The sequence below is a fragment of the Oryzias latipes genome, chromosome 1 (assembly GCF_002234675.1).
Source record: "Oryzias latipes chromosome 1, ASM223467v1".
NCBI classification, from domain to species: Eukaryota; Metazoa; Chordata; class Actinopteri; order Beloniformes; family Adrianichthyidae; genus Oryzias; species Oryzias latipes.
Window position 1 is genome coordinate 806,139 of NC_019859.2, and position 15,845 is coordinate 821,983.

Consider the following 15,845-nt stretch of genomic DNA (forward strand, 5'->3'; position numbering starts at 1 on the left):
CTTTGGAGTTCGTGTCTTCATTCTAACACCTATATTTACGTTATTTTGTCTTTTGAGTGTTTTATGATGTTCTGTGCATCAAGCCCCGCCCCCAGGCTAATGCAACAACGACTACTTTCTCTGTGGAGCTAGCGGTGATCGGATAAACCAGGGGGGGTCCCCAAATCCAGGCCTGGAGGGCCGGTGTCCGACATGTTTCCCAACCAACCTCCCGTTGAAGCTCCTTATTGGCTATACACACCTGGGGCCTGTTTCAGAAAGGAGGTTAAGTGTAAACTCTGAGTGCGTTAACCCTGAAATCAGGGAAACCCTGGGTTTTCCGTTTCAGAATGGGAGGTTTGTTAAACCAGAGAAAGCAGAGTAAGTCAAACCCGTTTCTGAAAGAGAGGTAACTTATACTCGGAGTCAGTGTCCATGGTTACTTACGCTGTGAAACTAACCTGGTCGGGAGCAGGTTTTATTCTCCAAACTCAAGGTTTCTGCCGGTCCCCTCCCCTTTTTAAAGACGAAGCGGTATTTTTCGCTTTAACCTTCATTGCCCACATTTCCGTCACACAGAGACGGTCTAAGTGACAAGAATGGCTTGTCCTTTTTTGGAGGACCCAATAGACGAGGAGGCTGCATTCATTCCTAGAGAATTACATTTACGTCGTGCGAGGATTTTGAGACCTAGACTCGATTTTGTGTCATTTCCCCATACGTCTTTATTTGAGCGTTATCGTTTTTCGTTGCAGTCAATTACATATATACAATGAAAACAACATTAGATATGTATTGCTATGTAGATGTTTCATATGTCAAATATTGTCAACAAAGCCTACATCCATGACATGCTCACATTTACCTGATTGAATTATGTTTTTATACTTCATTTTTAGCTGCTGCCATGTTCTTTTAATTCCTGCAGGATTGCATCTACATGAAAATGAAATCAGGGACATTGAATTAGATTAATGTAACAATTACTTTTTGTAAACACAATTTGCTAGCACTGCTTACTTTCTTAATCCCATATAAACCTATACCACTTGATCAATACAAGGGTAGACAAAAGTTCACTTTTAAAAACACAATTGCATGTATTAATATTAAACTGACCAACGTTTGCAAGAGGGGAAGGTTAATAAAAAAAAGTCCTCTAAACATTATCAACGTTAAATGCATCCCCCCCCGATTGGTTCTGTACACTATGCAGCATTTCATGCATTTACACCAGGAATAACACTTCAAAAGTACACCTAAATATCACCATTTGCTATTTCACACCTTACGCTATTTAAAAAGTTATTACAGCCAATATTTCATAACAATGATTTAAATGCAAACTTACGCATTAACTTGAGCAGCTATGTTTTCCACGCTAACTGTCTCTGTTTTGCAGATGCAGCGGTGTTGCTTTTCTTCTGGAATAATATGTGCTCATATTCACTGTAACTCTGCAGCAGCACGTCAAGTTCAGATGGAGAAAAATACGCAGACCTCTTTTTTCCACAGTTGCCATGGTGACTCGTGATATCTGCGCTCCATTGATAATGGCTTCTTATAGTCGCGGTGCTCACGCTCACCTCCGAATCAGTCCACTCAGAGTTGATTGACCTAACTCGGATCAGCTTCTCTGAAACAGAAAACTCAGAGTTGTTAATCTCCCGATTGACCAACTCGGAGTTCAAGTTCAACCTCAGAGTTGGTTGAACCTCCTTTCTGAAACAGGCCCCAGGTCCAGGTAACCAGCAGCAGATGGGGCGGGGTTTCTGAAAGACCAGCAGGAGGCCTCATCAATTTGCCGGGTTTTAGTCAGTTTAAATGTAAGTCTAAACTTTTTTTATTTAGAAAAATTAGCGGATCTTAGTTCCAAAAAGTTCATAGTGTCTTTGTTATTAACTGACTTATCAGACACGGTTGTGTGACGTCGAAACACGTCAGATATGTGACAACAACACAACCATGTCTGATAACAGGAGAAGCCAGGAAGTCAATTACCGGATCTTACCTGCACTGATGTTTTCGGTCCAGCAGGGGTCAGCCTTGAGTGACACAGCACCGTTACAGTTTGGGCAATGTGCCGAAACGCTTCACGAGGCTTCATCTAACCATCGCTAAGATGCACATCCATCTTTGCAAAAGTATCAAATGTTTGTTCTTGTAAGCAAAATGCAGACACGCCACCGAGGCCGGCTCTAGGATTACGCCATGAAAGGCGGAGCCTCAGAGATTGAGTCGTCTTAGTTCCTGGTAGGAAAAGAACTCAGGAAAATAACTGATATTTAATAAAATAAATTGTTAAAAGCAGGTTAAAACCACCTGAGCTTGAAACGAATTTGAACTTATTTTTGTAAACATCATTAGTTCCTTTTTAGAGGTGGGGACAAACACTGGAAGAGAAAATGGAGAAAGCAGTGATGGAGCCAGGAGCCACCAAGACCGAGAAAAGGGAGATTTGGCTCCACCTGGTGGACAAACAGCAGAAATACAAGAAGGGTCCAGAAAGTTCGTGGAGATGTTTTCAGTGGTTCAGTTCTCGTCTGAAACGAGGGACAAATCTAAAGGTTTAATTACAAAATGGAAGAAGAAGTAAAAACTATTCTAGTTCAGCTCATATTTATAGACGTATTAAATGAAAAAAAATCCTAGAACTTTGTCTGAAACACGGATTTATGTTTATTTATGTATCTGACATTCATCAAAGACACAGAACTGGATAAAATCGATAATATCAAGTTTTATGTTTTAAAAACATCCAACAAACCTCTGATTCTGGTCAGAAATCTGCTGATTCAGCAGAAAAAAACGTTTCTCAGATATCTGGAGTCACCACATGACTCAGGTCACGCTCAGGTCACGCTCAGGTCACGCTAAGGTCACGCTCAGGTCACGCTCAGAGCAGAGGAAGTGAAGGAACGTGAGTCTTGAAGTTCTGGAGAACTCTGGATCCGTCTGAGCAGAACCCGGTCAAGGATTCTTCTGACCTCATGGGTCAAATGATGCCCAGGTTTTCGTAGATGACGTCATCCGGCGCTTCCTCGCCTCTGGTCAGACGAGTGGGGGGAGGGGCGGCACTGGGCCGGGCCTCGCTCTCGGGGGACGGTCCTCTTGGCGGCGCTGGTTTGCAGACTTTGGCATAGAGGTGGGCAAACGGGTCGGGTGTGCTTTCAGTCCCGTCACGGTCTGGCTCCGCCCCCGCCGTGGGCTCGGCGTAGACGGGTTCCTCTGGTTTCTCTTTGTTCGGGTCGCCGCTCTGCTGGTTCCGATGGGTGCTGACCCGGTCCAGTACCTCAGAGTAAACGGAATCGTGGTCGTCTGTCTGTGGGGGGGGACTTTCGGCGGCCCCCGGGGGTTTCAGAGGAAGGACGCTGGTGGGGTCGATGTACAGAGCTTTGGATGGGAGGAGCCTCATGATGGGCGGGGCACATTCAGCTGGATCAGCATAAATCCCATCTGACTCGTCGACTGGGACCTTCCTGGAGGGGGGGTTCTGTGTGGGCAGCAGTGGGAGGGGCATAAGCGTTATGGGAGCAGGAGCGGCGTCCGGCTGACCCCCCCGGTCTTCCTGAGCGTGGGGGCCGTCCTCCAAGGACGGGGACTTCCTGTCCTGGATCTTCAGCTTGGCTTCCAGAGCTGCAGCCATGTTGGGTGTTTTGGGGTGGGGGGAGCGGGGCTGCAGGGGGGCCTCCTGGGTCAGGGGGGCAGAGGGGGGGGCCCTCTGTTTGATGCTGCTCTGAATCAGAGAGAAGATCTTTTCAGCCTGAGAGCTTTCAAAGTTGAAGATTCCCGGACCAGAACCGCAGCGCCGACCCGCTTCGATGGTCAGGACCGACTGGGGGGGGGGACATGACAGTGGTGAGGTCTGTCAAAAACAGAATCTGCATGGGGGGGTCAGTCAGGTACCTGATGGCTCCCATATCTCCTCAGCTGCTCGTACGGCCATTCTCCAACCAGCTTCTTCTTCTGCGCTTCTCTGAGCAGCAGCGAGGCTCCGCCCACCTCCAGCCAATAGGAGCCCTCCAGGCCACAGCGAGTCGCAGCCTCCGTCTTCTGCACCGCCACCCAGAACTGCCGGGCTAGATGGGGGAGGAGAACACCAGCGTGACCCCAACATGTCTGCTGCCTTTGACCTCCAGGGTTCTTTTGTGACCTCAGCCATTTGATTGACAGCCATGACTCAGCAAACTCCAACAGCAGCAGAGGTGTTTGAATCAAACTTTATTGATCTCAGGTGGAAGACAAGACAACAGGTTCTACTCAGTTCCCCTGAGTTGTCCAGATAAAAACTCAGATCTTGATTCCCTCCTTGAACAGAGGACGTTTTTAGATCCATGGTTAGTCCGTCACATATTTTCTGAAGTTCTCCATGGCTGTAAGCCCCGCCCCCTTTATGTCAGAAAGCGTGAATAAGGAACCAAACCTGAGTGAGATGAAAACCCAGATAGAAGGTCCTACCTTCACCTGCAGAGGCGTAGATCTGGTTCTCCTCCAGGTGAGCGTGAACATTTCCTGAATTGTTTCCTGTCTGAGACGCATCAGAGCAGGAAGTGAGCGGGAGGAAGTGGAACCACAGAGTGGGAAGATTGATTTTTGACCTTGAAGCTGCTGAGACACAGCTTGTCCACCCAGTCCAAACAGTCGTCTTTGAGAGCAGCAAACACCAGCGTTCGGTCCTGGCTCTCCACGCAGAAAGCAGACATGTTCTCCTGCGAGCAGGGCGGAGCTTAGCACAGATCTTTGAGCAGGTCGCCAGCAGGGCGGACACTCACCATGGGACAGGCCTCTGCGTTTGGGGGGAGTCTGAGGACGCTGATCAGCTCCGACAGTCGCACCACCTTTACCTTCCTGTCCAGGTGAGGGTGGTGCCTCCTGATTCCACTACCAAGATCACCTGCTGCCCCGCCCCCTGGAGAGCAAGGAAACAGCAGGTCAAAGGTCAGTGAGCTAAGTGGCTGCAGATCTTCACACCTGAATCTCATGTGAGTGCGGGTAAACAGGTGAGGGGGGGGGTGTTCCCACTTAGAAGCTCCGCCCATAGCCCCCGTCAAGCACAGCGTGCAACGTCCTCTGCTCTGTATGATTACTGAAGGGATGCATCCCTATGTTCATGCTGGAGTTCAAAGACGTTCTCTGCAGAACCATCAGAACGTCATCTGCTTTGTCACTGTTTGCAGACGCCACCACCATGTCTGTCTTGAAAGAAGCTGTAAGGAAACAGCTCCCACAGCAGCTCCCACAGCTCCCACAGCAGCTCCCACAGCTCCCACAGCAGCTCTCCCACAGCTCCCACAGCAGCTCCCACAGCTCCCACAGCAGCTCCCACAGCTCCCACAGCAGCTCCCACAGCTCCCACAGCAGCTCCCACAGCTCCCACAGCAGCTCTCCCACAGCTCCCACAGCAGCTCCCACAGCTCCCACAGCAGCTCCCACAGCAGCTCCCATAGCTCCCACAGCAGCTCCCACAGCAGCTCCCACAGCAGCTCCCACAGCTCCCACAGCAGCTCTCCCACAGCTCCCACAGCAGCTCTCCCACAGCAGCTCTCCCACAGCAGCTCCCACAGCTCCCACAGCAGCTCCCACAGCAGCTCCCATAGCTCCCACAGCAGTTCCCACAGCAGCTCCCACAGCAGCTCCCACAGCTCCCACAGCAGCTCCCACAGCAGCTCCCATAGCTCCCACAGCAGCTCCCACAGCTCCCACAGCAGCTCCCACAGCAGCTCCCATAGCTCCCACAGCAGCTCCCACAGCTCCCACAGCAGCTCCCACAGCAGCTCCCACAGCAGCTCCCACAGCAGCTCCCACAGCAGCTCCCACAGCTCCCACAGCAGCTCCCACAGCAGCTCCCATAGCTCCCACAGCTCCCACAGCTCCCACAGCAGCTCCCACAGCAGCTCCCATAGCTCCCACAGCAGCTCCCACAGCTCCCACAGCAGCTCCCACAGCAGCTCCCACAGCTCCCACAGCAGCTCTCCCACAGCTCCCACAGCAGCTCCCACAGCTCCCACAGCAGCTCCCATAGCAGCTCCCATAGCTCCCACAGCAGCTCCCACAGCAGCTCCCACAGCAGCTCCCACAGCTCCCACAGCAGCTCTCCCACAGCTCCCACAGCAGCTCTCCCACAGCAACTCTCCCACAGCAGCTCCCACAGCTCCCACAGCAGCTCCCACAGCAGCTCCCATAGCTCCCACAGCAGTTCCCACAGCAGCTCCCACAGCAGCTCCCACAGCAGCTCCCACAGCTCCCACAGCAGCTCCCACAGCAGCTCCCATAGCTCCCACAGCAGCTCCCACAGCTCCCACAGCAGCTCTCCCACAGCTCCCACAGCAGCTCTCCCACAGCAACTCTCCCACAGCAGCTCCCACAGCTCCCACAGCAGCTCCCACAGCAGCTCCCACAGCTCCCACAGCAGCTCCCACAGCAGCTCCCACAGCAGCTCCCATAGCTCCCACAGCAGTTCCCACAGCAGCTCCCATAGCTCCCACAGCAGTTCCCACAGCAGCTCCCACAGCAGCTCCCACAGCTCCCACAGCAGCTCCCACAGCAGCTCCCATAGCTCCCACAGCAGCTCCCACAGCTCCCACAGCAGCTCCCACAGCAGCTCCCATAGCTCCCACAGCAGCTCCCACAGCTCCCACAGCAGCTCCCACAGCAGCTCCCACAGCAGCTCCCATAGCTCCCACAGCAGCTCCCACAGCTCCCACAGCAGCTCCCACAGCAGCTCCCACAGCAGCTCCCATAGCTCCCACAGCAGTTCCCACAGCAGCTCCCACAGCAGCTCCCATAGCTCCCACAGCAGTTCCCACAGCAGCTCCCACAGCAGCTCCCACAGCAGCTCCCACAGCAGCTCTCCCACAGCTCCCACAGCAGTTCCCACAGCTCCCACAGCAGCTCCCATAGCTCCCACAGCAGTTCCCACAGCAGCTCCCACAGCAGTTCCCACAGCAGCTCCCACAGCAGCTCTCCCACCTCTCCCACAGCTCCCACAGCAGCTCCCATAGCTCCCACAGCAGCTCCCACATCATCTCCAACAGCAGCTCTCCCACAGCTCCCACAGCAGCTCTCCCACAGCTCACACAGCAGCTCCCACAGCAGCTCCCACAGCAGCTCCCACAGCAGTTCCCACAGCTCCCACAGCAGCTCCCATAGCTCCCACAGCAGCTCCCACAGCAGCTCCCACAGCTCCCACAGCAGTTCCCACAGCTCCCACAGCAGCTCCCATAGCTCCCACAGCAGCTCCCACAGCAGTTCCCACAGCTCCTACAGCAGCTCCCACAGCAGTTCCCACAGCTCCCACAGCAGCTCCCACAGCTCCCACAGCAGCTCCCATAGCTCCCACAGCAGTTCCCACAGCAGCTCCCACAGCAGCTCCCACAGCAGCTCTCCCACAGCTCCCACAGCAGTTCCCACAGCTCCCACAGCAGCTCCCATAGCTCCCACAGCAGTTCCCACAGCAGCTCCCACAGCAGTTCCCACAGCAGCTCCCACAGCAGTTCCCACAGCAGCTCCCACAGCAGCTCTCCCACCTCTCCCACAGCTCCCACAGCAGCTCCCATAGCTCCCACAGCAGCTCCCACATCATCTCCAACAGCAGCTCTCCCACAGCTCACACAGCAGCTCCCACAGCAGCTCCCACAGCAGCTCCCACAGCAGCTCTCCCACAGCTCCCACAGCAGTTCCCACAGCTCCCACAGCAGCTCCCATAGCTCCCACAGCAGCTCCCACAGCAGTTCCCACAGCTCCTACAGCAGCTCCCACAGCAGTTCCCACAGCTCCCACAGCAGCTCCCACAGCTCCCACAGCAGCTCCCATAGCTCCCACAGCAGTTCCCACAGCAGCTCCCACAGCAGTTCCCACAGCAGCTCCCACAGCAGCTCTCCCACCTCTCCCACAGCTCCCACAGCAGCTCCCATAGCTCCCACAGCAGCTCCCACATCATCTCCCACAGCAGCTCTCCCACAGCTCCCACAGCAGCTCTCCCACAGCTCCTACAGCAGCTCCCACAGCAGCTCCCACAGCAGCTCTCCCACAGCTCCCACAGCAGCTCCCACAGCAGCTCCCACAGCAGCTCCCACAGCAGCTCTCCCACAGCTCCCACAGCAGTTCCCACAGCTCCCACAGCAGCTCCCATAGCTCCCACAGCAGCTCCCACAGCAGTTCCCACAGCTCCTACAGCAGCTCCCACAGCAGTTCCCACAGCAGCTCCCTGCTCTTCCTGGAGGATGTCTCCTCTGGTTCAGGCTTCCTCTCATTGATCTTGAACAGAATGTTGTTCCTCAGTTTGTCCACCAGAGGTCAGTGTTTAGCCTCTTTCAGCAGCTGCTCTCCAAGGGCCTCATTTATAAACGTTGCGTACGCACAAAAGAAGGCGTACGCCACTCTCTACGCAATAGTTGAGATTTATAAAAAGCAAACTTGAGGGGAAAATGTGCGGTCCTTCAAGCTCTGACCCAGGCGTACGCACAAAAACGGGTGAAATGAGAAACGGCGACACCGTCGGCAGATGGAAGAAACACGTGAAAGTGAAAATGACAATACTGCCTCTCAGAAATAACATGAAGACTTCACAAAACAAGTCTGACAATTAACAGCTACACCAACACCCGTTTGATCGATCAGCAGTGAAACAAACAAAAAAATCAAACGAAAATTACAACAGAAATTCAAATGAACACTTATTTGCAAAAAGAAAAGTGAAATATGTTCTGCAATATTGGCATGTTGTGCAATTCATCCTCATGAATAATATAGTTAACAGAACGAAAAAATGTACAAAACTGATATTCTCGTCAGTGTGTCCGTCTGGCGGAGCAGATATAGGTGCAATCAGACAGATGGATAGATAGAGAGAGATGTATTAATTGTCCACTGGGGAAAGTTGTTTTCATAGTAAAACATTTCTTCATAAGCTACAGAATTATGGTATTCATGCATATGCCTTTAGTTTGTTTTATTTTTGATAAAACAATGTATGGCGTATGTCTCAACCATTCAGAAAGCAACAAGAAATTACATTTGCTGATCAATTTCCCATTTTCACGTGGATTATTACCGACATCTGTAGCTTGTCAGATGTAATTAAATGGATGGAAATAAAATGCCCCATCACAATGCGTAATGACGCACAATGGCTGATCTGGCGCTCTTAGAAGATGTGGCAAATGGAAGAATTCGGAGTGAACGCATCTTTAGACAGCAAGAAGACTTGCTGGCAAACGAGGACGAGTGGCTTATGAGCCGGTTCCCACTTCCTCCAGCCGTCCTGTTGGACCTCTGTGGGCTTTTGGGGGGTGTCACCCGGTGCATCTGGCGCGTCGGTGTCCCCCTCCGCCTCAGTCACCACTCGTCTTAAAAGGGATTCCCCAATTATTGCCGCCAGTCTCTCATCAGGAGGGGTCAGCTCCGGTGTCCCCCCCCCACACACACACCCGTGGCAGACACGGGTGTGTGTGTGTGTGTGTGGGGGGGGGGGTTCAGCGCTAGACGTTTTCTTTGCCTTGACTTTTCTTTTTTATTTCCTTCTTTCTTTTTTATTTCCTTCTTTTTTATTTCGGCCACGGTCCGAGGTTGTGAGGCTGCAGCATTTACAGCGTCTGCCGCCGTCTGCCACTCACGTGCCTTTTTGGCATACACTGTGCCCTCCAAACAACATTATTCTCCTCTTTTCCACCTCGCCAACGATAACTTCTACTTCACATTTCTTTTTCTCCTGGAGAAACTTGGATCTGTATCAGAGAGAAGAACCGGAACCGGAGCAGAGAACCTTCAGCTTTCTGTCAGACTGAAGCTCCAGGAAGTCTCGAAGACCTCGGAGTGTTTTGGTTGGTTTGGATGCAGAGCTACAGTCTGATGGTTGGAGCAGCAGCACCAACCAGCAGGGGGCAGCAGTGGGTGCAGCATCCTTCTGCTCTGCGAGGGGGGGCTCCTCTCAGCTCAACAGTTTCTCATTGATTCTTTTGCTCTTATGAATAATTTTACCCCCCCCCCCCACAAAAAAAAGGAAAGCTTCATGTCACTTCCTGCATGTTCCAGTGAAGCGAGCGCGCTCATGGTGCACGTGAGTGGGAATGGGGGAGGTGCCAGTGCTTACATAACCCAGTGTTTCTGCTCAGGAGTTGGTCCTAATACCCCCCCCCCCCCCAAAACACACTGTAGACACCTGTGCTGCTCTTCCATGATTCTCCATGACACAACATGATTCTCCAATCACCCCCCCGCCCGTCTGTGATGCTCAGCAGAAAAACATGGAGACCTAAAAGCTGCTTTAAATTAGTGATTCTCTCGTGAACATCATTCGTCCATCCGGGTTTGGAAAAACATCCTCAAAGGTTTGTTGGTTCCTCTCAACACATGAAACCCTCTGACCCTCAAGAGTTTCCATTCCAGCGATGAAGGAACCAAAGGACACTCCTGTGAGTGTCAATCTGAACGGGAAATTTAAAACATGTGTTGGGAAAAAAAACCTTCAAATAGATGTGAAGAACCGGGAGGCTTAACAGGCTCCACCCACTTTTAATTGAAGCTTCTCATTGGTCAGTTTGTAATATCCTAAAAAAAAGGTTATCTAGAAGATGTTTAAAAAAGAATCAGATCAAGAATGTTTATTCTGACCAATAGAAGGACTGTTTATTTCTATGGGATTTTACTTCCTGTTTGGAACGTCAGGGGGGCGGGGTCCCTCAGTCCAGGTCCTAGATTCAGTCAAAGGGTTGGACTCACATGATGCTGAGGTGGAGGTGAAACCATCCACCTCTCTGAAAGTCTTATTCATGAGGGAAAGCAGGAACGATGCTTCAGAAAAATACTTCACTCTGCTCGTTTCAGTCCTTCAGTGCTTTAGCACTTCAGTGATTCAATGATTCAATGATTCAATGATTCAATGATTCAGTTATTCAGTGATTCAACGATTCAGTGATTCAGTGATTCAGTGATTCAATGATTCAATGATTCAGTGATTCAGTGATTCAACGATTCAGTGATTCAGTGATTCAGTGATTCAATGATTCAATGATTCAGTGATTCAGTGATTCAACGATTCAGTGATTCAGTGATTCAGTGATTCAATGATTCAATGATTCAGTGATTCAGTGATTCAATGATTCAATGATTCAGTGATTCAGTGATTCAACGATTCAGTGATTCAGTGATTCAGTGATTCAATGATTCAATGATTCAGTGATTCAGTGATTCAACGATTCAGTGATTCAGTGATTCAGTGATTCAGTGATTCAACGATTCAGTGATTCAATGATTCAATGATTCAATGATTCAGTGATTCAGTGATTCAGTGATTCAATGATTCAGTGATTCAGTGATTCAGTGATTCAGTGATTCAGTGATTCAATGATTCAGTGATTCAGTGATTCAGCGATTCAACGATTCAGCGATTCAATGATTCAGTGCTTTAGCACTTCAGCGATTCAGTTATTCAGTGATTCAACGATTCAGTGATTCAACGATTCAGTGATTCAGTGATTCAGTGATTCAATGATTCAATGATTCAGTGATTCAGTGATTCAGTGATTCAATGATTCAATGATTCAGTGATTCAGTGATTCAGTGATTCAACGATTCAGCGATTCAATGATTCAGTGATTCAGTGATTCAGCGATTCAACGATTCAGCGATTCAATGATTCAGTGCTTTAGCACTTCAGCGATTCAGTTATTCAGTGATTCAACGATTCAGTGATTCAACGATTCACCGATTCAGTGATTCAGTGATTCAGTGATTCAGTGATTCAGTGATTCAATGATTCAGTGATTCAGTGATTCAGCGATTCAACGATTCAGCGATTCAATGATTCAGTGCTTTAGCACTTCAGCGATTCAGTGATTCAGTGATTCAGTGATTCAGTGATTCAACGATTCAGTGATTCAGTGATTCAGTGATTCAATGATTCAATGATTCAGTGATTCAGTGATTCAGTGATTCAATGATTCAATGATTCAGTGATTCAGTGATTCAGTGATTCAGTGATTCAATGATTCAGTGATTCAGTGATTCAGTGATTCAGTGATTCAGTGATTCAGTGATTCAGCGATTCAACGATTCAGCGATTCAATGATTCAGTGATTCAGTGATTCAGTGATTCAGTGATTCAACGATTCAGTGATTCAGTGATTCAGTGATTCAATTATTCAGTGATTCAGTGATTCAGTGATTCAGTGATTCAATGATTCAGTGATTCAGTGATTCAGTGATTCAGTGATTCAGTGATTCAATGATTCAGTGATTCAGTGATTCAGTGCTTTAGCACTTCAGCGATTCAGTGATTCAGTGATTCAGTGATTCAGTGATTCAATGATTCAGTGATTCAGTGATTCAGTGATTCAATGATTCAGTGATTCAGTGATTCAGCGATTCAACGATTCAGCGATTCAATGATTCAGTGCTTTAGCACTTCAGCGATTCAGTTATTCAATGATTCAATGATTCAGTGATTCAGTGATTCAGTGATTCAGTGATTCAATGATTCAGTGATTCAGTGATTCAGTGATTCAATGATTCAGTGATTCAGTGATTCAGCGATTCAACGATTCAGCGATTCAATGATTCAGTGCTTTAGCTCTCCTCCTTAACAAGCAGCTTCCTTTCTGTCGCTCCTCTATCAGGAACCTTCCAGTTGTCTGTCCGTCCACAGAACCGTCTTTGGTTTCGCCCGCTCACCTGCCATATCCTGGATCTCCAGTCGGCCCACTCCACTGCTGCTGGGGGGGAACAGGGACAACAACACCGGCTTCCATTTCTGAGAGGAGAGAGAGGAGAAGATCAGAGCTGGTTGGTGACGTTCCTCAACATAAAACCCTCAAGAAAAATTTTGCAGTTTTAAAAATAACAATTTAAAAACAAACAAACTGCATTTTACATTGGTTTGCAATTCACAATGCAAAACTAAATAAAGCCACGAGCGGCGTTGGATGGCCCAAAGGCGCTACTTGCCCTCCCCGCCAGCCTCTACGCACCACCCAAACCTATTGGCTGAGATGTCACTACACACATCTAACTCACTCATCTCTTTCTGTAAGACTAATAAGCTGCATGTGGCTAAATTTACCAGCATAGCGATCAGCTTTATCAACTCACTCAGGAAAACACGGTGCTGAAGAGTCTCACATTGGTAAGAGCTACATGTGATAAGTTGAGAGAAAAATTTTCAAAATGGCGGCTTTTCTGTTGATTTTATCTCCATAGCAACTATTTCATGTTTTGGTCACCTGGGGATAACAAATAGAACGACATCAGTTTCAGGCGAATCGGAAAAAGTAAATTTTTTGATTTCCTTAGCAATGGAAGTTTTTTGCTAACCACGCCCACATTCCTTATTTGTCCATATCCAGTATACTTAAACATATTCAGCCATGGATGCATGCATTCAGTTTTCACAATATTCCATTGAAAAATAAATGAGTTATAAGATCGCGCCACATTTGTGAACTCGCCTTCCAGCCAATTCAAAATCTAGAACTTTGGATTGCAAAATTTTTTCCACTGTACCCTGCCATTGATGCCCGAAAAGTCACGACAAGAACAATTAAAATCCCAATGAGGAGTTTTCGTTTGTATCTGGTACTAATGGCTCTTTTTGCAGAAGGTTTTTGGTTAGCCCCGCCCACAATCTTTACTTCGTATGTTACATTGTTTTGACCCGTGTGGGTCAGGGAACCGCATGTTTACTCTTTACAACGTTTTTTTTAAACTCCATTCGTGTTTTTCGGCCCATTGATTTCTTTTACGTTATCCCTCGCTGTGATGTCATCGTCACAGATGGGGCGTCGTTCCCTTTGCCGTTAATTCATTTTTGCCGGGTCCTCGGTGTGAGAAAATTTGGGGGACTTTTCGTGCATGGCGGGGGTCAAATCTTCGCTCAAAGACGCAGAAATTTTTCCAACTGTGAAAACAATCTGGTCCCTGCAGTCAGTGATGCTAAAAATGACATTTCAATAAATCAACCTTTGAAATTCATTGTAAAGTAACTTAAATCTATTGCATTGTAATCTGCTGTTTGAACCCCCCCTCCCATGTCATGCATTTACATTTACAGCACGCCACGCTTTATTCCACCCAAAGCTCAAACTGAAATGCCGTCTGTCACACTCGCATCAGGGCGGGGCCATCACCTGTCTATAGTTAGTAAATCCCGCCTCCACTTCCTTTGGCTGACCAATTAAAATACCAAAAACAATCAACAAACCAATGGCGGTTAGACTGCGGTCTCCTGTAATGAATTTGCTTCTGTGTTTGTGACCACGGCTGAACTTCTTCCTGTTTTCCTATGAAGGGTTAAACTTTGAGAGAAACATGTGAAAATGTTCATGTCTGTGTGAGAAAAGCGTAGAAAGTGTGAAGTGAGGACTTTACCCGCCTAAAACATCTGGAAGAATTCTAAAAAATAAAGATGACGTCAATAACTGAACCCATGATGGATGAAGGATGGATGCGTGTCACTCCTCCTGTTTTCATTCCAGGCCAGAAGGCGGGCTTTGTGTCCACAGGGGGCGTGGCCTCTCCCTCATGAGTGTGAATGCAGCCCATGCCAAAGAGTCACACATTAACCCCTCCCCCCCCAACACACACCTGAAACTGCTCTCCACAACCGTCCCACTCAGGTAAATATTAGTCATGTCCTCTGTGCATCAGGATAGGCCACACCCACTTCTTCAAAACAAAAGAGCCTCGTGTCATTGTTGGTGAATCTTTGAAAGACCAAAAGTTAGCTGCAGTTCTGTGATTTGGATCAGCTCCAGCCTGACGCTTCGTCTGAGCGCGTGCAGGAATGCGTGCTGCGGTAACGCCGCTGTGTTTCAACTTGTTCCTCCAGAACTCTGGAGCCTCCTGAGCGGCAAACAGAAGTCCTCACCTGCAGAGCAAACGCCGACTTCCTCACCTGAGAAGTCAGACTTTGGTGTTCAGAGGCTTCATGAAGCTTCAAACATCAGTTTAAGACAAACTCAGGACTTCCCTCCATGACAGCAGGCGTCTCCTGCTGCCAACACGCACACACACAAGAACACAATCACACACACACACAGGAGCACACACAGGTGGACTTACTTTTCCTGCTTTGTGCGGCCGCAGGTAAACCTTCCCCGTTTTGCTCCCAGAGTCCATCACAGACGGATTTGCTCTTCCGACTGGCGGCAGCTGCAGATACACGTCTGGAAGGTAAGAGTTAGGCCACGCCCACATTCCTACAGTGTGATTCTTATCGGAACCACACACACACGCACACACACTCTGACTGCTACCGGTATGAGAGAGGTCAAAGTTCAGGTTTGAAGTTCCCCTTTCGCCCGATTTCCATCTTTGTTATCCTGTTTTACAGAACATGTCAGACGTTCTCCAGACTACGGAGAACTTCCTTTGACTTCATGTGGTGAAGCTGAGAGATGGTGTCTGACTGAGAACCAAAGAAACTGAAGCTGAAGAACGAGAAATGATCCTAAAGAAGAAAGAAAATAGAAAAACCCAAACGCAATGAAAAAGTAAAAATGTCAGCAAGACCGTCAATCCTCCGGTTGCCGGGTAGATTACTGAATTCTGTCCAGATGGTCTGTGTGAGTGTGTCACCAGCTGAAAACATTCTATCCAATCACAGCCCATTCCAGCCTTTTCTTGGCCAATCACATGTGAGTTTCATATTTTTTTGTAAATGAAATTAATTGAGTTCTAAACGGACCAATCGGAAGCCTCATTAAGTCGAACATTTAAAGCGTTTGATTGACTGATTCTCCAGAGTCACTTTCAGTGGTAGGGGTGTGGCCTTCCAACAAGCTCACTCCTGATTGGTGAGAGTGGTTGTCATAGGAAAGTGGACTCAATCCACGTTTTTATGGATCTGGCTCCGACATGGCGGCGTTGGGGTT

At 48.8% G+C, this 15,845-nt stretch overlaps 1 protein-coding gene across 1 annotated transcript; it reads right to left on the reverse strand.

The window, feature by feature from the left end:
* Positions 1-2,634: 2,634 nt before the first annotated feature.
* Positions 2,635-15,135, reverse strand: LOC110014047 (docking protein 3). Its single transcript, XM_023953829.1, has 7 exons — positions 15,034-15,135; positions 12,649-12,727; positions 4,752-4,888; positions 4,578-4,688; positions 4,438-4,507; positions 3,886-4,058; positions 2,635-3,814 (listed from the first exon to the last, which is right to left on the reverse strand). Exons 1-7 carry the CDS (start codon positions 15,088-15,090, stop codon positions 2,975-2,977), a joined length of 1,467 nt encoding a protein of 488 aa, XP_023809597.1. The 5' UTR covers positions 15,091-15,135; the 3' UTR covers positions 2,635-2,974.
* Positions 15,136-15,845: the final 710 nt, after the last annotated feature.